General features: G+C 48.9%; 1 protein-coding gene across 1 annotated transcript; it reads left to right on the top strand.

Annotated features, from left to right (window-relative positions):
• Positions 1-582: 582 nt before the first annotated feature.
• ZPBP2 (zona pellucida binding protein 2) lies at positions 583-17,983 on the top strand. Its single transcript, XM_060256056.1, has 6 exons — positions 583-704; positions 3,476-3,637; positions 6,914-7,132; positions 10,006-10,091; positions 16,053-16,230; positions 17,867-17,983. Exons 1-6 carry the CDS (start codon positions 596-598, stop codon positions 17,962-17,964), a joined length of 852 nt encoding a protein of 283 aa, XP_060112039.1. The 5' UTR covers positions 583-595; the 3' UTR covers positions 17,965-17,983.
• The last annotated feature ends 2,264 nt before the right edge of the window (positions 17,984-20,247 follow it).

The following is a 20,247-nucleotide window of genomic DNA, read 5'->3' as shown; positions in this document are numbered from 1 at the left end:
GGTTGACACAGTCTTCTATCCTTCTGCGGTCAATAAAATGAGTACCCAGCTTGCTGGGGGGAAAGTGTAGATGACTGGGAAAGGCAATGACAAACCACCCCGTAAAAAGTCTGCTGTGAAAACGTCGTGATGCGACGTCACCCCAGAGTCGAAAACGACTGGTGCTTGCAGTCTTTACCTTTTTAAAGATTTAAATGGCAGGTTTTTAATGCTGGACATACAAAGATGTAATATTGAATCAACCACTAGAGGGTGCAGAAAGGGGGGGAACTCTGAAGCAACAGGGACAAGGGATGCAAATGAGAATGCACAAGAGCCCATAGTGTCTGCCTAGGTTTCAGAATGGCTGATTTGAGACCAACTGGTATGGACTGGAAAACAGCACAATGTGGAGTTGGGCCCTCAGATAGTAGGTAGGGGTTTCCAGAATGGCTACTCCTGCACGAGAAGAATTTCTCTTCATGTAGAAATAGATGTGTTGGGAAGAACTTTAGGGTCCCTTCTCCCTAACAGTGCCCACTGTGCCATTGGACCCCTGTAGCGACCACTTATTTCTGTTTCATCTTCTTGTCTTCCAGTCAGTGTTTACGTGAAAATGCACAGACACAGCCCCTTTCTAGTCTGCATGGACTTGACTCTCTCGCAAAGTGAAGTCATAGACCCCAGCTACCTGTGGATTGGGCCACAGGGACAGAATCTAGAAAGTGAGTTTCTTTTCAAATAGAATCAAATCAGAAATGGAAAAAGACAAGAGGTCATTACTGTAATGCCTTGTCCAAAAGTGTGATTGGAGACCCACCTTCTCTCTGCACGGATACGTTCACCCCGACTCCAGCCCAGCCTTACCATCCCAATGCAGACGGTGGAACCTTGAAAGAACCAGGGTCACATCAGCAGGTGCAAGTGGAGGAGTGGGGAACCAAACCTTGTTCTCCTGGATAAGAGCCCACATACTTAACCACTAAGAGTCTGCGCACTTAACCACTACACCAAACTGGCTCCAAGGAGGCTGAGGACTCCATGATATGTTACAATTCTTCTGAAGTTACTCTAGACAATGGGCTTTCCCACATTCTCATTTTCCTTGCTTGTGTGTTCCTGTTGCTTTGTGGGGTTTTCCCCCTATTCTGCATGTGTTTTTACTCCCTCTAGCAGTCAATTCGATATTTTACCGCTTATGTCCAGCATATTTCCCTGCAGATTTAAACTACAGGGATTTATACCACGCACAAACTGATGTGATATCATATTGACCACTAGAGGCAGCAAAACACACACAGAACAGAATCTGCCCCCCCCCCCCAAAAAAAGAAACAGGAACGTAAGGGAGATTGCTGCCATGGAACATAAGGGAGACTGCTGAAGGGGTTGACACGCAGGGTTTCAAATAGTCAATGAGTCCAAAAGACTGTTACAGGCTGTGTGGGTAAACTTAATTTCTTAAGAGAGCCAGTTTGGTGTAGTGGTTAAGTGTGTGGACTCTTATCTGGGAGAACCCGCTTTGATTCCCCACTCCTCCAGTTGCAGCTGCTGGAATGGCCTTGGGTTAGCCATAGCTATCACAGAGGTTGTCCTTGAAAGGGCAGCTGCTGTGAGAGCCCTCTCAGCCCCACCCACCTCACAGGGTGTCTCTTGTGGGGAGAGAAAGGTAAAGGAGATTGTGAGCCGCTCTGAATCTCCTATAGAAGGGCGAGGTATAAATCTGCAATTCTTCTTCTGTATAATGTGGGATGTCAAAGGTCACGCACTACCCTCTGTTTATACAGTTAAATTCTCTTGCTATGTGTTCTAACTACACTAACTACACTAACCTGCTTTTTTTGTAGCAAGAGCTCCTCTGCATATTAGGCCACACACCCCTGATGTAGCCAATTCTCTTGGAGCTTCCAGTAGGCCCTGTACTAACAGCCTTGTCAGCTCTTGGAGGATTGGCTGCATGAGGGGCGTGTGGCCTAAAATGCAGATGAGCTCCTGCTACAAAAAAAAAAAAAGCCCTGAATAAGGCCTTCCTGAGTGTTGTTCTCCTTCCAGGCACTAGGGGGTGGGCAGAGAGGATGCCATAAATGAGAGACAATCCTTGTTAACCTGTTAGCTTCCACGCTAACTTTGAATTATAAGGGCTCTTGTAACCATAGCAAAGAAAAAGCAAAATACTGTATAAAAGCAACCAGACTTGTTTCCAAATATAATTTAACTACTTTTATTGGCGCAATGCATCAATGAAGAATTTCAGGCAACAAGGTTCATTTCAACTTCTTATTACAGATTCCTCAACTTGAGAGGATAAATTCTCATTCCGTTGGAGTAGTTGGGCTAAAAGATTTTACGGCAGCATGCTTAACATTCACTCAAAGGAGGCAGAAGAATCTAAAGATGAGCAGAAAGAGAGAGAGTAGCTGTAGACCTATTTCCCTAACCTCCTACCCCAAAACTTTGCTACTACATTTACAGCATTTTGAGGGCATTCTTCCTTTCATTACCATAAGAGGACATTATCCTGGTCAGATATACTAAACCAGTTCTAGATTTTTCCAGTTGACAGTCCTCCAAAAGGCATGGCAAGGTCACTTTGACATTAAGGGAAAACATTCAAATGCCACATGTTTGGGTCATGCCTTCCTTTTTGGTTTTCCCTGTTATTCCTTAAAATACCAGTCATTCAACTAAATTGGATTCTGGGTCAATTTTTGTCCCCTGAATTCTGTTCTCTGTGTGTTTTGCTCCCTCTAGTGGTCAATTCGATATTACATCAGTTTGTGCATGGCATAAATACCTGCAGTTTAAATCTGCAGGGAGATGGGGAGGAGAACCCCACAAAACAACAGGAACACGCAAGCAAGGAAAATGAATGTGGGAAAGCCCATTGTCTAGAGTAACTTCAGGAGAATTGTAACATATCATTGAGCCCTTAGCATTCTTGGAGCCAGTTTGGTGTAGTGGTTAAGTGGGCAGACTCTTATCCGGGAGAACCGGGTTTGATTCCCCACTCCTCCACACGCACCTGCTGGAATGGCCTTGGGTTAGCCATAGCTCTCGCAGGAGTTGTCCTTGAAAGGGCAGCTTCTGGGAGAGCTCCCTCAGCCCCACCCACCTCACTGTTGTGGGGAGAGGAAAAGAAAGGAGATTGTAAGCTGTTCTGAGACTCCTCTGGAAGGGCGGGGTATAAATCCAATCACCTCCTCCCCCCCTCCTCTTCTACTACTACTACTACTACTACTACTACTACTACTACTACTACTACTACTACGTCTCCTCCTCCTCCTCTTCTTTTTACTGAACAGAAAGCAGGCTGAATTCTTTTTCTCTCTGCTTGGAACATGCATTCTCAGTTTCCACTAGCAGTTTCCTAGGGCAAAGCTGCAAGTCCCTTTTTATTTTGAACCTGAACTTCGATCCTTTGTCCTTCTGTCGCTGGGTGCAGCAAAGGCCACACAGTACAACCGTTGACCTGGTTTCACTTTTTTTACCCCCTCAGGACAAAGCTACATGAATCTCACAGAAACTGGGAAGTTGATGCTGCTCAATTTTAACGAGGGCTTGTCAGGATCTTATACTTGCACGCTTTCTTACAGAGTTGTCCAAGGGGACATGCAAGTGGAAGAAGAAAGATTCCAGGCATACAAATTTATGGTTTATGGTAAGAGAAGCGTATCCTGGCCTCACCCTGTCTCTTTCCCTTCCCAGCATGCTCTAGGCCGGGGATCGCCAACATGATTTTGGCCAACCCATTTCCTGATGCCCATTCCTTTCTCTCAAATCGAAGAGCCAGTCCCGGCCAGTTCAAGGTTTTAGAGAGCCCTGGGCTAGGGTGGCCAAGCTCACACTTATACGTGTGTGAAAAGCATAATAGTGGTAAGAACAAAACTGTAGCTTGGATAAACCAGTAACGTGAAACAGGAACACAGACCAGTTATGCCTGAAAGCTGATGTTGGTGCTTTGAAATTGTGTTGAAGTATCCTCTGCATACATTGTGCAAATCTGGACGTTTCTATATATTTTTGCTACCGTTGGATTTTCAATCTTTTTGGAGAAAGTATTTTTTTTATTTAACCCTTAAGAAAAGACATTTGGATAAGAGGAGGATTGCACATGGAACTGTAGCTCTCCTTCCAACCTCCGTGTGGTGGCGGGGGATCTCCTGAGATTACAACTGCTCCCCAGGCTACCAAGCTCAGTTTGCCCTGGAGAGAATGGCTGCTTTGGAGGGTTGACTCGATGGTATTATACTGTGCTGAGGTCTTTCTTCTCCCCAAAACCTGCCCTCTCCCAGCTGTACCTCCAAAATCTCCAGATATTTCTCACCCCAATGCTGCCAACCTTTTCTCCAAGAGAGGTTAGGCTAAGACTTTGTGCGATTGGCCCAAGGTCACCCAGCAAGCTTCCACGGCAGAGGAGGGATTCCAACCCATGTCCCCCAAAACACAGACTGATGCTTTAACCCAGGGGTCATTTTGAAGAAGAAGATGAAGAAGATATTGGATTTATATCCCGCCCTCCACTCCGAAGAGTCTCAGAGCAGCTCACAATCTCCTTTACCTTCCTCCCTCACAACAGACACCCTGTGAGGTAGATGAAGATATTGGATTTATATCCCGCCCTCCACTCTGAAGAGTCTCAGAGCAGCTCACAACCCCCTTTACCTTCCTACCCCCCCCCCCCACAACAGACACCCTGTGAGGTAGATGAAGATATTGGATTTATATCCCGCCCTTCATTCCGAAGAGTCTCAGAGCGGCTCACAATCTCCTTTACCTTCCTCCCCCACAACAGACACCCTGTGAGGTAGATGAAGATATTGGATTTATATCCCACCCTCCACTCCGAAGAGTCTCAGAGCGGCTCACAATCTCCTTTACCTTCCTCCCCCACAACAGACACCCTGTGAGGTAGATGAAGATATTGGATTTATATCCCGCCCTCCACTCCGAAGAGTCTCATAGCGGCTCACAATCTCCTTCACCTTCCTCCCCCACAACAGACACCCTGTGAGGTGGGTGGGGCTGGAGAAGGCTCTCACAGCAGCTGCCCTTTCAAGGACAACTCCCACGAGAGCCATGGCTGACCCAAGGCCATTCCAGCAGGTGCAAGTGGAGGAGTGGGGAATCAAACCCGGTTCTCCCAGATAAGAGTCTGAGCACTTAACCACTACACCAAACTGGCTTTTTGTAGAAAAAGAGGTGCCGGAGCTCATTAGCCCGACTCATTTGCAAATGCCACACACCCCCTGACATCACCAGAAGGTGTACGAAGGTATATCAGCTCAGGATCTACCTTGAGATGCTTTTTGTATTAGAATTGTAAAAATAAAACTTTACTCCAATCATACTTTTTAAATTACTTTCTCCTCTGTGAGCACAGCGGCATGAGGAAGATTTCCCATCTGCCTGTTTTTGTATGTTTTAGCTATTTTCCCATTGTTTGTGGGGGGAAATATTAGAAAGTTTGTTAAATCTTAGAGTTCAGCAAAATTCTCACAGGGGGGTTGAACAATGGAGTGCAGAAGCAAGTATTTTTGGGGAGGGAGGATAAGAAAAAACGTGCGTGATAAAATTTAGAGCTTCCAGAGCTCCGCTCCTGTGAGCTCCTGCTTTAACACTAGGGCTGATAACAGACCGGCACTTTGGGTCGACTCAAAGACGCCTCTGAAATAGACCCCAAAAAACCCTCCCGACAGCAATCTCTGCCGCCCAACATCCACGCTATTTGGAGGCTATCCTCCAGGCTGATTCACTCGAAAAGCTACCACTTCAGAAGCAGTAGCAAATGTTTGGGCCGGCCACCAGTCGCCTCCTCGACGTCTGGAAGGAGAGGGGCACACACGAGGCGACTTGACACTGTGGAAGCACCAAGCTGCCCCAAGCCATTTCCGACTTTTTTTTTTCTTTACGGGCCACTCAGAGCACTTGTGCTCATGAGCACTCAACCCATTAAAAAACCAGAGCAGCGACTTCTGAGGCACTTCCCCATGTGAAGGCGCCCGGCTACCTCACGGACAGGATGGGGCCGCCTTGCCGGGGACCTTGTGGAGGCTCTTTTTGAGCCGTCCTGCTTTTGGTCGCCTCCCGGTCGCCCCGAATTGCACGTCTGTTATCAGCCTAGCTCTAATTTTAAAATCCTGCATTAAATCCTAAGAACGTAAGAGAAGCCATGTTGGATCAGGCCAGTGGCCCATCCAATCCAACACTGTGTCACACAGTGGCCAAAAAAAATTTATATATATACACACTGTGGCTAATAGCCACTGATGGGAGGGATGGTGGCTCAGTGGTAGATCAGCTGCTTGGGAAGCAGAAGGTCCCAGGTTCAATCCCTGGCATCTCCAAAAAAGGGTCCAGGCATATAGGTGTGAAAAACCTCAGCTTGAGACCCTGGAGAGCCGCTGCCAGTCTGAGAAGACAATACTGACGTTGATGGACCAAGGGTCTGATTCAGTATAAGGCAGCTTCATATGTTCATATGGACCTCTGCTCCATATTTTTATCTAACCCCCTCTTGAAGGTGGCCATGCTTGTGGCCGCCACCACCTCCTGTGGCAGTGAATTCCACACGTTAATCACCCTTTGGGTGAAGAAGTACCTCCTTTTATCCGTTTTAACCTGTGTGCTCAGCAATTTCATCGAATGCCCACGAGTTCTTGTATTGTGAGAAAGGGAGAAAAGTACCTCTTTCTCTACTTTCTCCATCCCATGCATTATCTTGTCAACCTCTCTCATGCCACCCCGCAGTCGACGTTTCTCCAAGCTAAAGAGCCCCGAGCGTTTCAACCTTTCTTCATAGGGAAAGTGTTCCAGCCCTTTAATCATTTACTTTGCTGTAGGAGCTTTAGAGATTAATATCATCCACAGAAACCAATTGCACGGCGGGTCCAGCTACACCTATGCTTTCCTTTCCTTTCCTTTTTGTTTTGAAAAGCGTATCGGGAACCCGATTACGCCTATCAAGTCTCTGTTCACTTCACCACCAAGGACTGCGGTTTCGCAGGCAACGCCGAATTCTTCAAAGACCTGCAAAAGGTCCTGAACAACCTGATTTCCCACCTGACCAGCCACATCATCGATTCATCCTACAAATGTCACGCCATCAAGAGACCCAAACATCTGCTGGAGGATGAGCTCTTTGTCACGTTTCAAGGTAGCAGGATGGATTTTTGCAGGGGGGGTGGGGAGGAAGCAGCGATCGTTCTGAGATAAAGCGAGGTATACGCACGGCGCTCCAGGGCAAAGGGAGAAAAACTTCGTGAGTGACGCCTCTGCGCTTTCGGCAACTGCATGTTACACTGTTCAGGGATGTCAAACTCATTTGTTAGGAGGGCCAGATCTGACATCAAGGAGACTTTGGGACGGACCGTGTCGGGTTGGGCCATGTGTGTACCTATTTGAGATTAGGTAGCAGAGATATAAAATTTTTAAAGGACACAGACAAACGTGACAAAAAAAAAGACCACCTTAAAATGTAACATGCTTAAAAATTAGCACTTGTCGGTCTTAAAGGTGCTTTCTTTGTATCTCTCCCATGCAGGGCTGGCGTGTGGGAGTCGGCAGGGTAGGTGGCTGCCTAGGGCACCACCCCACCTGGGGGCACCACCAGGAACCCTCTTACTCCCCTTGCCACTTTCCCACAGCTCGGGCACTGTGTTCTTTGGAGGCTTCCTTAGAAGCCTACAAAGAGTGTGGCGCGTTTTAGTGCTTCCTTCACTCCTGCATGTCCAGGGTGTTTGCATCGTGTACCCAGGGCCGGCTCGCCCACTAGGCAAACTAGGCAATTGCCTAGGGCGCTGGGAAGGCCCCCCCCCCCCGAATTGGGCTCCCCCCCTCCCGGTACCCAAGACAACCGCCTAAATTTGCCTCCCTTCCCTCGCTGCTGCTACTGCTGCCGCCATTGCCAGCCCCCTCCCTTCCCTTCTGCCGCACTCTGCCCCCCCCAAAAAAGAAGCTCACTGTGAGGCTGGGCCCTACCGGCTTTGAGACAGCTGGCATCTGCGCGATTTTTCAAAGAGACCACTGGAGGAAACTTTGCTCCCCCCCCTCAATTCCGGTTCTGGAAAAGAGGGGGGGAGAAGCCTCCTCCAGCAGACTCTTCAAAGAACGCAGAGAGGCCGGCTTCCGCAAAGCTGGTAGGGCCCAGCCTCGTCACGCTTCTCTGAGGGAGGGAGGGGGGTGCTGCAGAAGGAGGAAGGCAACGGCAGCAGGGGGGGCAGCGGGAAGGGAGCCTGCCTGGGGCACCATGTGCCCTAAGGCCGGCACTTTGTGTGCTCTGGCCATTCAGACAGTCAGGAAATGGGCCCTATGTGCATTTTAGAGATTTGCTACTGGGAAATTCCTGATAGCTATTTAATCTGGTCCCAGACCATCCTAAGACACGGTAAGTATCCAGAGCCAGTTTGGTGTAGTGGTTAAGTGTGCAGACTCTTATCTGGGGGAACCGGGTTTGATTCCCCACTCCTCCACTTGCACCTGCTGGAATGGCCTCGGGTCAGCCTTAACTCTGGCAGAGGGTGTCCTTGAAAGGGCAGCTGCTGGGAGAGCTCTCTCAGTCCCACTCACCCCACAGGGTGGTCTGTTGTCCCGGAGGAAGATAAAGGAGATAGTGAGCTGCTCTGAGTGGAGGGCAGAATATAAATCCAATGTCATCGTCTATTCGGGGAGGGGACGGTGGCTCAGTGGTAGAGCATATGCTTGGGAAGCAGAAGGTCCCAGGTTCAATCCCTGGCATCTCCAACTAAAAAGGGTCCAGGCAAATAGGTCGTGAAAAACCTTAGCTTGAGACCCTGGAGAGCCGCTGCCAGTCTGAGAAGACAATACTGACTTTGATGGACCCAGGGTCTGATTCAGTAGAAGGCAGCTTCATATGTTCATATAAGTACAAGCCGCAGGACTTGGAGGAGAAGATGTGTGCGTGTGATTACACACATTAAATCCGGAGGGAAGGCGTGGCTAGGTTGGGTGAAATCTCTTGTGGGATCTCACCCTTAGTCTGCCCCAGAGAATCTGCTCCAGGATCCTAAACAGCGCAGAGGGGTTTCTTTTCAGCATAGGAAGTGTACTCTGTTTGGTGTAGTGGTTAAGTGCGTGGACTCTTATCTTGGAGAACCGGGTTTGATTCCCCACTCCTCCACCTGCACCTGCTGGAATGGTCTTGGGTCAGCCATAGCTATTGCAGGAGTTGTCCTTTAAAGGGCAGCTTCTGGGAGAGCTCTCTCAGCCCCACCTACCTCACAGGGTATCTGTTGTGGGGGAAGGAGATAAAGGAGATAGTGAGCCACTCTGAGATTCTGATTCAGAGAAAAGGGCGGGGTATAAATCTGCAGTCTTCTTCTCAGAAATGTTTGATTTTGAAAGTCACTGCTCTAGGGCACTGGCGAAAATGCCTTCTCACATTGTGCAGGTGTAGTTCAATAGGAGCCAGCTGCTTCCCTCCTCTCAATTGGAACTTAGATATTTTTTCCCCTTGCTGGCCCAAAGATGGAGCTGCAACATTAGCTATGCATTTCCTGGCTCAACAGTACACTTTTGAAAGCCAGAGACAGCACAGCTGGGAGGCTTCCCGCTTTCCTGGGAGTAAGAAGAAGAAGAAGAAGAATTGCAGATTTATACCCCGCCCTTCTCTCTGGATCAGAGACTCAGAGCGACTTACAATCTCCTATATCTTCTCCCACCACAACAGACACTCTGTGAGGTGGGCGGGGCTGAGAGAGCTCTCACAGCAGCTGCCCTTTCAAGGACAACTCCTGCCATAGCTATGGCTAACCCAAGGCCATTCCAGCAGCTGCAAGTGGAACAGTGGGGAATCAAACCCGGTTCTCCCAGACAAGAGTCCACACACTTCACCACTACACCAAACTGGCTCTCTCTAATCATCGGGGCTGGGCAGAGAGTAAACGAAGTTTAGGACAGAGGTTTGAATGCAGAGCTGACTCCTTTGCCCTTCTTTCGGAATTGGCGCATCATCCCCAGGAAAGTGAATGTCCGTCTGCGCAAACGCTTGCCTTTCCTTGCCTCTTCTAGTCAATCCTTTTGCCCCTGGCTGGGAAGACGCTTGCCAAAAGGTCGCGGCCGACTGCGAAGATGTGACCAACAGCCACGTCCAAGAGGTCAGAGTTCTGCCTTGCTCCAACGTGTACCTTTTTCACACTCCAAAATGCTGTGTCAATGGTGGGGTGTGCCGGGTGAAGTGGAGAAGATACATTCTCAACAGTGTTCCCTCTAAGCGGAATTACCGTGAGCTAGCTCACCGATTTTTTAGCTTCCAACTCACACATTTTTGTCTTAGCTCAGGAAGGATGACCCCAGAGCACGCTGATTGATACAGTCGCTCACAACTTGAATGCCACTGGCTCAAAACTTTAATACCAGTAGCTCCCAAAGTAGAATTTTTGCTCACAAGACTCTGCAGCTCACAGGGAACATTGATTCTTAGGAAAGGAAGGAAAGGTCCTCTGTGCAAACACCAGTCATTTCCAACTCTGGGGTGATGTTGCTTTCACAACGTTTTCACAGCAGACTTTTTACGGGGTGGTTTGCCATTGCCTTCCCCAGTCTTTTACATTTTCCCCCCACCAAGCTGGGTACTCATTTTACCATCTTCAGAAGGATGGAAGGCTGTCAACCTTGAGCTGGCTACCTGAATCCAGCTTCCGCCGGAATCGAACGCAGGTCATGAGCAGAGAGTTCAGACCACAGTACTGCAGTACTGCTGCTTTACCTCTCTGCACCACGGGGCCGCTATATTGATTCTTAATATCCAATATTTTCCGTCCTGTCTCCCAGCTCAAATTGGGCTGCCACAGCCCTGACCAGGTGGGGGTTCTCCTACCCTGGAGTTTCCCAACCCGCCAGCCCACATTGGGCCAGTGGAGGGAACCTCCCCTGACATCGGCAGCATGATGACATCACTTGTGGGTGACGTCATTGTGCCGGTGACATCACCCGCCGGCCGCTCTAGGCATTTCCAGGAAAACTCTATAGTTTCCCCAGACGCTCTAGCAATTTGGGAGGGGGAAAACTCTATGGTACAGTATTGCTAGAGCGTCCAGGAAAACCATAGAGTTTTCCCGGAAACGCCTAGAGCGGCCAGTGTGCAACGTCACTGGTGCAATGACGTCACTTGCGAAAAAGTCCCCCATCAGAGAACATGGGGGACTTGGCAACCCTAAGCTCAAATGCTTCTGCACAATCAACGGTCCTATTCATCCTGTCTTGCCGTGTTGATATTTTGCGTGGACAAACCCTCACCGTGTTTCTATACAATGCTGGGAGTGCTTTCACAACATGTAAAGTTAGAAGGAAGAAAGGGAGTTGCGATAGGAGCCCAGGCAGCTGTGGAAATCTACCAAACAGGAAAAGGAAGTGGGAGGCAGGGCCAGACAGAGAGGCTTAGCAGGGCTGCCAACTTCCAGGTGTGGCCTGGAGTTCTCCTGGTATTACAGTGCATTTCCGGACAACAGAGATTTGGGCCTCCTGGATGAAATGGCAGTGTGGAAGGGGGAACTTCATGGCATCACACTGTCATTGAACTCCTTCCCCTTTTCAGACGCTGCCTTCTTCAGACACTGCCTGCAAATCTCCAGGAATGTCCAAGCTGGAGTTGGTGTCAGGTCTATGACTATCTTCAATAATAACGGCTCTCCATTTGAACAGGATTAGCGTTTATTATTGTAAGACAGGATAGTACCACTGGCAAAGCCAGTGGCGAAATTAAGGCGGGATGCAGGTGAGTAAACATATAGAGAAGCAGTTAGCCGTTACATGCACGCCTAATTTTCTGGCGTGAGATAAGTTCAAAACAGTGAATTGTTACAAGGCAGACATTCTCACGTCACAGTATTCCGTAGCAAAACACTCCAACAGATAGTGCTGACCTTGAGGGACAGAGAGTGGTAGAAGGCCTAAATACTTTTGTTTTCCAGTAGCATAGCAGATGTTTCAGTACAGAACAGCAAGATGGTAAAACGTGAAAACGGCAAGGGATCTTGACAGTTGGCAGTCCTAGCAGAGAGCCACCTGTAGTCCTGAAGGGACTGGATGCAACTGGGATGTTGTACCTTTTGTGGTACAACACAAAAATGGTGTGTGTGTGAAGGATTCACCTGCCATGTCACAGCCATTCCAATAGTCCCTGTTTCTAGAGATGACCCATAGAACTTTGGTCCCCTGTTAAATCATGGTGCCTATTTTTGGCTGCTTAAGGATGACATGTAAAAACCCCTTGTCACTGAGTGGCTAGCACTGAAATTCTTCAAGGTTTGACTCCTTCTAATGTTGCCAAACCCAACTCCCTCAAAGGGTGGGGACTGAAGATCTTCCAGAATTACTCCAGAATACCTAGCCAGTTTGGTGCAGTGGTTAAGAGGGGTGGACTTTAATCTAGAGAAATGGGTTTGGTTTCCCACTCCTTTACATGTAGCCATCTGGGTGACCTCAGGCCTGTCACAGTTTTCGCAGAGCTGTTCTCTCAGGAACAGTTCTCTCGGAGCTCTCTCAGCTCCACCTACCTCACGAGGTGTCTGTTGTGAGGAGAGGAAGGGAAGGAGATTGTAAACCACTCTGACACTCTGAGTGAAGGGCATGGTATAAATCCAATCTCCTCCTCCACTTCCACTACTACTATTACTTCTTCTTCTTCTCCTCCTCCTCTTCCTCCTCCTTCTTCCCCAGTCCTCCACTTGCAGCTGCTGGAATGGCCTTGGGTTAGCCATAGTTATCGCAGGAGTTGTCCTTGAAAGGGCAGCTGCTGTGAGAGTCCTCACAGCCCCACCCACCTCACAGGGTTTCTGTTGTGGGGGGAGAAAATATAGGAGATTATTAACTGCTCTGAGTCTCTCATTCAGAGAGAAGGGAGGGGTATAAATCTTCAATTCTTCTTCTTCTTCCCCACTCCTCCACTTGCAGCTGCTGGAATGGCCTTGGGTTAGCCATAGTTATCACAGGAGTTGTCCTTGAAAGGGCAGCTGCTGTGAGAGCCCTTTCAGCTCTACCCACCTCACAGGGTGTCTGTTGTGGGGGAGGAAGGGAAAGGAGATTGTGAGCCGCTCTGAGATTCGGAGTGGAGGGAGGGATATAAATCCGCAGTTGTCGTCTTCGTCTTCTTCTTCCTTCACATATGACTTATTTATTCATTAACTTAACACATCTATTCCACTTCTCCTAGAGGAAACAGCTGTTTTGGAAGGTGGAATGCATGGCATTGTACCCTATAGAGGTCCCTCCTTTACCTAAACTATGCCCTCCCCAGGCTCCGCCCTCAAATCTCCAGGTGTTGCCAAACCCAGCACAGGTAACCTCAGGGTCTCCAGAAATTAAAACTCTGTGTAGCAAATCAGGGCTTTTTTTGTAGCAGGAACTACTTTGCCTATTGGGCCACTCCCCCTGATGTAGCCAATCCTCCAAGAGCTTGCAGGGCCTACTGTAAGCTCCAGGAAGATTGGCATCAGGGGTGTGTGGCCCAATAGAGTAATGGAGTTCCTGCTACAAAAAAAGCCCTGAAATGTATCATTTCAACAATAGATCTGTGGACGTGAGCACTAAGGAGCAACGAGGAACGCAGCCTGCAGCTCTTGAGGTGTATTTTGAGTGATTGGTAACGCACTGCATGCCAATTATGGGTTTCCAGTACGATAGCAAAAGAACAACCATTCCCAGAACTCTAAAGATAGGCTTTTGCAAAATGCACGATTGCCACGGGCAGAAGAGAATCTTCAGCCATGGGTGACTGGGCGAGGAGCTTCAGCAGTGATCCTTAGGTGTGAGAACTAAGGCCACATACAAATGTCCCAGTTTTCACCTGTACTATACCTCAGGACCACAAAGATGAGCAAACCCACATCTGACACTCTGTTGGCTTTTAAGAGAGCCGGTTTGGTGTAGTGGTTAAGTGCGCGGACTCTTAGCTGGGAAAACCGGGTTTGACTCCCCACTCCTCCACTTGCAGCTGCTGGAACGGCCTTGGATCAGCCATAGCTCTGGTAGGGGTTATCCTTGAAAGGGCAGCTGCTGTAAGAGCTCTCTTAGCCCTACCTACCTCACAGGGTGTCTGTTGTGGGGGAGGAAGGTAAAAGAAACTGCAAGCCGCTCTGAGACTTTGAGTGAAGGGTAGGGGTATAAATCTAATCTTCTTCTCCTCCCTCCTCTTCCTTTTCTTCTCCTTCTTCTTCTTCTTTGTCTTCTTTTTCTTCTGTACAAGGAACAGGTGGCTTAAGCAGCACATAAGTTTCTTGCCCTGAAAGATGGAGGGATACGTACTTTGCAGACTTGTTAGGGCTGGGCCGGATTAACAATTCGGCCAAGTAGGCACTGGCCTATGGGCCCCCATGCTTTTAGGGGCACCATGCCGGCTTTCCCCCCAATTTCCCCCTTGCTTGCAGCCCTCCCAGCCTTCATGCCCAGCCAGCAACTGAGCCGCTCTTTGCCTGACTTGCCTGGTACGGCTGCTAATGGTGTCATCGCCAAGTTTGCCTCTCTCTGCCTCTCCCCCGCAGCTTCATCAAAGGGGCTTTTGGGAGGTGGCTGCAGCAGGGGTCAGGGGCGGCAGGGCGGGGGCTCCAACTCTGAGATAATTTGCAGGGCCCCCCCCAAGATTTTAAGTGCTTAGGGGCCTCCACAGAGTTTAATCTGTCACAGGGGCTGGGCAGGTTCCCCACCCCCTGGTTATCAGTGTGTGTGTGTGTGTGTGTGTGTGTGTGTGTGTGTGTGTGTGTGTGAGGGTGTAGCAACTTTGCCTTAAAATGCATTCTCCAGGCCACCAGCTGGCTTGACAAAGTTATTTAAAGAGAGAAATGCCTTTGCCAAGCTGGCTGTTGGGACAGTGGGGGCTTTGAGAACCACACGAAATGTGTGAAAGAGCCACATGTGACTCCTGAGCTCCGGTTTGGCCACCCCTGATATTGTCAGTGTATTGAGTCCTCCGTCCACAGCATGACAGAAGCACGAAGCTGCAGGTGGATCTAAAGTGACAGTATCTGACAGGTCAGGTCAGATCAACCTTGGGAGTGAGCCGGTTCTGGCTGGACTGTATCCAGGGGAAAACACCTGCTGAAGTCAGCAACTGTATGGACTGCCGTGATTGGCTGTGCTGTATATATAAGGACTACTGTGCCAGACAGTATCTCTCTCTGTCGAGAGTTGGTTCCTGGCGTAGCACTTTGTCACTCAGTTTAATGTTATTCACCGCACTAGTTGTATTGTATATAGTCCGTTTTGCACTCTGCACATGCACCACCAATAGATATATCATAAAATGTTTATTTTCTCTTTTCATATTTGTCCATATGTTCACTAAAGGAGGGGGGGCCATGGTTCTGCACACCCTTTGGATGCAGCCAGCTGTGGAGGTGGGGGTCCAATCTTTGGCATCTCCAGTTCCAAGGTTCTCAGGTCGGAGGGCTGGGAAAGACCCCTTCTCGTGTGAGACCCTGCAGAGCAGCAGCCAATCAGGAGAGGCAGCACTAAGCTAAACAGACCAATGGACTGACTTCATATAAGGAATCTTGTCCTGGCCTTGATAGCCCAGGCAAGCCCAATCTCATCAATTCTCAAAAGCTAAGCAGGGTCGGATTTGGATGGGAGACCCCCGAGGAATACCAGGAGTGTGACACAGAGGCAGGCAGTGGCAAAGCCACCTCTGAAACGTTTCTTGCCTTGAAAAAAAACAAGTTGAGCTCGCCACCTAGTGGTGCATAATGCTAAAAGAGCTTGAACGTCTGGCTGCCAAGCAATCTTAGGATCTCCAGGCTATACTACACACACTGCCATGTAATAATTAAATAATCCAGATTAACCCTAGCCCAGATAGCCCCAGATAGCCTAATCTTGTCAGATCTCAGAAGCTAAGTAGGGTTGGCCTAACTAGTATATGGATAGGAAACCTCCAAGGAATACCAAGGCCGGGACACGGAGGCAGGCAATGGCAAACCACCTCGGAACATCTCTTGCCTTGAAAAGCCAATGGGGTTGTCACAAGTCAGCTATGACTTATTGGCAGTTCCTACACCCACCGAGCAAGAGGGACCAATTGACGGACTTCATGTAAGGGATCTTGATCTTTTTGTACCTTTTAGGCCCGATGGCTCATTGAAGAATTTTTCCTCAAGCAATCGTACGTCTTGAAACACGAGTTCCAGAACACTCCTGTGATTCATTACATAGACCACAGTTTCCAAATCACTCGCCTCGATAGCTGTCGCCCAGGATTTGGGAAGAACGATGTCACCCACAACGACTGCACCAATTGCTGCGGTATTTTTGTTCGTTTTCGTTTTGATCCTTCTCGGTCTCTGATGACCTCAGGGCAGGGTTCCTCCTCCCACCTTTTCCTCACCACAACCCTATGAGGTAGGTTAGGCTGAGACAACACAGCTGGTCCCAGGGTCAGTGTGTCCTAATACTTGGCCTTAGGGGTGGCTGGTGCTACTTGGCTTTAGGGGTGGCTGGTGGGCACCCCCTCCCCATGCACACCCTGCTGTCCCCAGTGCCCTTTCCCTACTGCTGCCGCGCTTGCCCTTGCCACCTGCCTCTCCGATGCCCTCCTCTGCCTCACCGCCTACTTGCAGGTGGGGTGGTGGGAAAGTGGCACCAGGGGCGGTGCAGCAGCACAGCGACGGGTGTACTCTGAGGCACTCAGAGCCAGGCTACTAGCCTCTCAAAGCACACATGTTGCCCCATAGCTCTAATAGAGAGCCAGTTTGGTGTAGTGGTTAAGTGTGCGGACTCTTCTCTGGGGGAACCAGGTTTGAATCCCCACTCCTCCCCTTGCACCTGCTGGAATGGCTTTGGCTCAGCCATAGCTCTAATAGAGAGCCAGTTTGGTGTAGTGGTTAAGTGTGCAGACTCTCCTCTGGGAGAACCAGGTTTGATTCCCCCCTCCTCCACTTGCACCTGCTGGAATGGCCTCAGATCAGCCATAGCTCTGGCAGGAGTTGTCCTTGAAACACCTGCTTCTGTGAGAGTTCTCTCAGCCCCACCCACCTCACAGGTTGTCTGTTGTGCGTGAAAAGATATAGAAGATTGTAAGCCGCTCTGAGTCTCTGATTCAGAGAGAAGGGCAGAGTATGAATCCGCAGTCGTCGTGTTCTTTTTCTTCTACTTCCAAAGAAGGAAAGGATAGAGGCTGCCTGGCTATGCACAGGGTTGGGTGTTGCTGTCACTGCCTCCCCCTCATCATGCAAGCCTTGGTTGAGCCAGGAGATGACCTTCTGCCACTGGGCTGTCTCAGCCCACTTGCAGGGGGAGGGGGGGCCATAAGCCAATCAGCAAAAGGCAGAATTGGAAAGCTACTGTGGAGTTCTCTTACAATAAAGAGCTTCCATTCCTTTTCTAAGTAACAAGCCTAAGTGTGAACTTATTCCTCAAGCAACCGGACTGTAGAATTTCACTGCGTAGAGACGCAGCTCTCCTTCCAGGTTACGGGCCCAGCAAAAACGGGCAGTTCAGCCCCTGCATGGCGATGGCCTGTTACTCAGATGGTTTCATAAGGGGATGAGACAAATTCTTGTCCCATATGGTTTCCCATTCTGGGTGGGGAAATACCTGGAGATTTGGGGGTAGAGCCCGGAGAGGGCAGGCTTTAGGGAGGGGAACAACCCCAACAGGGAGTCCACCCTCCAAAGCAGCCATTTTCTCCAGGGGAACTGATCTCTGTCATCTGGAGATTGATTTTGAAATGGGAGTTCCCCAGCCACCCCCCCCCCCCCCCAGGGACTGGCAACCCTACACCATGCAACTTTTTTTGTCTTATATGGAAAGTTTCGGACAGAGACACTGTATTGCTCTTGTACACCTTCCCTTCCTTCCGCATCTCAGTGCTTACAGCCTCAGCAATGCCGAACCCTTTTTTCTTTTGGACATAATGTCTGTTTGCCCTTTCCCTTTGCAGTGGCCTGTGATCCGGGGACCTACAGCCCAAACAACAACGTGGTTTGCCTGAAATGTACGAACATTCGGATTACGTCCTACGGAGCAAAATCTTGCTAAATAAAGTCAAAAGGAAAAAGAAGACAGTCATCAGAAGACTTGTTATTTCCCTTCCATCTTTTGCCAATTTATCCTTTGCTAATGCAGAGTAATCGAGATAGATGAGTCGCCGGGTTAGCCTGTCTGTAGCAGCAGAAAAGAAGAAGAAGGCTGTAGATTTATACCCCGCCCTTCTCTTTGAATCAGACTCAGCGGTTTACAATCTCTTTGACCTTCCTTCCTGACAACAGACAGGTGGGGCTGAGAGAGCTCTCCCAGAAGCTGCTCTTTCAAAGACAACTCTGCGAGAGAGCTATGACTGACCCAAGGCCATTCCAGCAGCTGCAAGTGGAGGAGTGGGGAATCAAACCCAGTTCTCCCAGAGAACAGCCCGTGCACTTAACCACTACACCAAATTTGCCCAGGAGCACCTTCAAGACAGACAACATTTGTGGCAGGGGATGAACTTTCACAAGTCAATGCTCACTTCTTCAAACAATGATTCTGGAAAGCTCTTCTCCTGCCACAAATTTGAAGGTGTTCCTGGACTCTTGCTCTTTCCAATGCAGGGGTGGGGGAAAGAGAAAATGTTGTGGTATTTTGGGAATGTCGTGATAGCTTGGGAGTGCTCCCGGAGTCCTCTTTGACAATGGAGGCCCAGGTAGCAGCCACTACCAAATCCGCCTTCTTCCATCTTTGGCGGATATGGCAGTTGGCCCCTTTTCTGGAACATGGCGACTTAGCTATGGTGATCCGTACCACGGTCACCTCAAGAATAGATCACTATAATGCTCTCTACGTGGGGCTACCCTTGAACCTGACTCGGAGACTACAGCTAGTGCAGAACACTGCAGTGTGGCTGTTAATGAGGCTCTCTAGATGGGAGCACATTCGGCTGAAAGAACTGCACTGGCTGCCTATTGTGTTCCAAGTCCGTTTCAAGGTGTTGGTTTTGACCTTTAAAGCCATTTATGGTCGGGGGCCTGCCTATCTATGGGACCACCTTTCTCCTCATGTTCCCCAGAGAGCACTGTGTTCAGAGACACAAAACCTGTTGTGCATCCCCAGACCAAAGGAAGCCAGGCTCTGTTCCACACAGGCTAGGGCTTTCTCGGTAGCAGCTCCAGAAATGTGGAATGCCCTCCCGGAGCACCTACCTGAAGGACCGTCTCTCCCCACATGTTCCCCAGAGAGTACTGAGATCGGGAACTCAAAACCTCCTCGTTATCCCCGGGCCAAAAGAAGCCCGCTTGAAATCTACCAGGGACAGGGCCTTCTCTGTTATGGCCCCTTCCTGGTGGAACCAGCTGCCGGAAGAGGTGAGGGCCCTGCAGGACCTTGCTCAGTTCCGCAGGGCCTGTAAGACAACCCTCTTCCGGCTGGCTTATAACTAACCGGCACAAGAAACTAAGTGTGGTTCTATTAGACTTCTGTTGCTCTTAATGTTTTAATGTTAAATGTTTTAAATATTTTAACTGTATTAAATACCTAAACTTAATTTATGTGGGATTTTATGCTGTAAGCTGCCCTGAGCCACTTGGTGGGAAGGGCGGGATATAAATCATAAAATAAATAAATAAGGGCCCTGAGGGACCTTTCTCAATTCCTCAGGGCCTATAAAGCTGAAATGTTCCGGCAGGCCTTCAACACCTACTGGGAAGAACTGCCACCTCGCATCGCTGAGAAGTTGCAAACATCATATGATCATTAACAGCAAGAAAGATCCCACCATACCAAAAATTCTATAGCACCACAAAATGTTTTAAAAATGTTTTATGGGAGTTTTTTAAAAACTATTTTACTGGTTTTTAAAATTGTATTATACTATGACCTGGAGCTGACTGCGGCTCAGATCATGTTTTACTCATTGCAAAATTCAGGCTTAAACTGAAGAATACTGGAGAAGCCATTAGGCCATTCAGGTTTGACCTTGATCACATCCCTTATGAATATACAGTGGAGGTGAAGAATAGGTTTAAGGAACTAGAGTTGATACACAGAGTGCCTGAAGAACTATGGACGGAGGTTCGTGACATTGTACAGAAGGCAGCAATCAGCACCATCCCAAAGAAAAGAAATGCAAGAAAGCAAAGTGGCTGTCTGATGAGGCTTTACAAATAGCTCAGGAAAGAAGGAAAGCGAAAGGCGAAAAGGAAAGATTCACCCAACTGAATGCAGATTTCCAGAGAACAGCAAGGAGAGATAAGGAGGCCTTCCTGAAGGAACAATGCAAAGCAATAGAGGAAAATAATAGAATGGGAAGGACAAGAGATCTCTTCAAGAAAATTGGAGAAATCAAGGGAA

The sequence above is a fragment of the Heteronotia binoei genome, chromosome 15, assembly GCF_032191835.1.
Source record: "Heteronotia binoei isolate CCM8104 ecotype False Entrance Well chromosome 15, APGP_CSIRO_Hbin_v1, whole genome shotgun sequence".
In the NCBI taxonomy this organism is placed as follows: domain Eukaryota; kingdom Metazoa; phylum Chordata; class Lepidosauria; order Squamata; family Gekkonidae; genus Heteronotia; species Heteronotia binoei.
Note: the sequence above shows the minus strand (reverse complement) of the source record. Positions and strands in the feature narration are given on the sequence as shown.

Excerpts from the sequence above, each read along its gene's own strand:
- ZPBP2 (XM_060256056.1), top strand. The coding sequence starts at position 596 with ATGCACAGACACAGCCCCTTTCTAGTCTGCATGGACTTGACTCTCTCG. Across the intron at positions 705-3,475 it reads ACAGGGACAGAATCTAGAAA|GACAAAGCTACATGAATCTC; the intron begins GTGAGTTTCTTT and ends TTACCCCCTCAG. Across the intron at positions 16,231-17,866 it reads CGACTGCACCAATTGCTGCG|TGGCCTGTGATCCGGGGACC; the intron begins GTATTTTTGTTC and ends TTCCCTTTGCAG.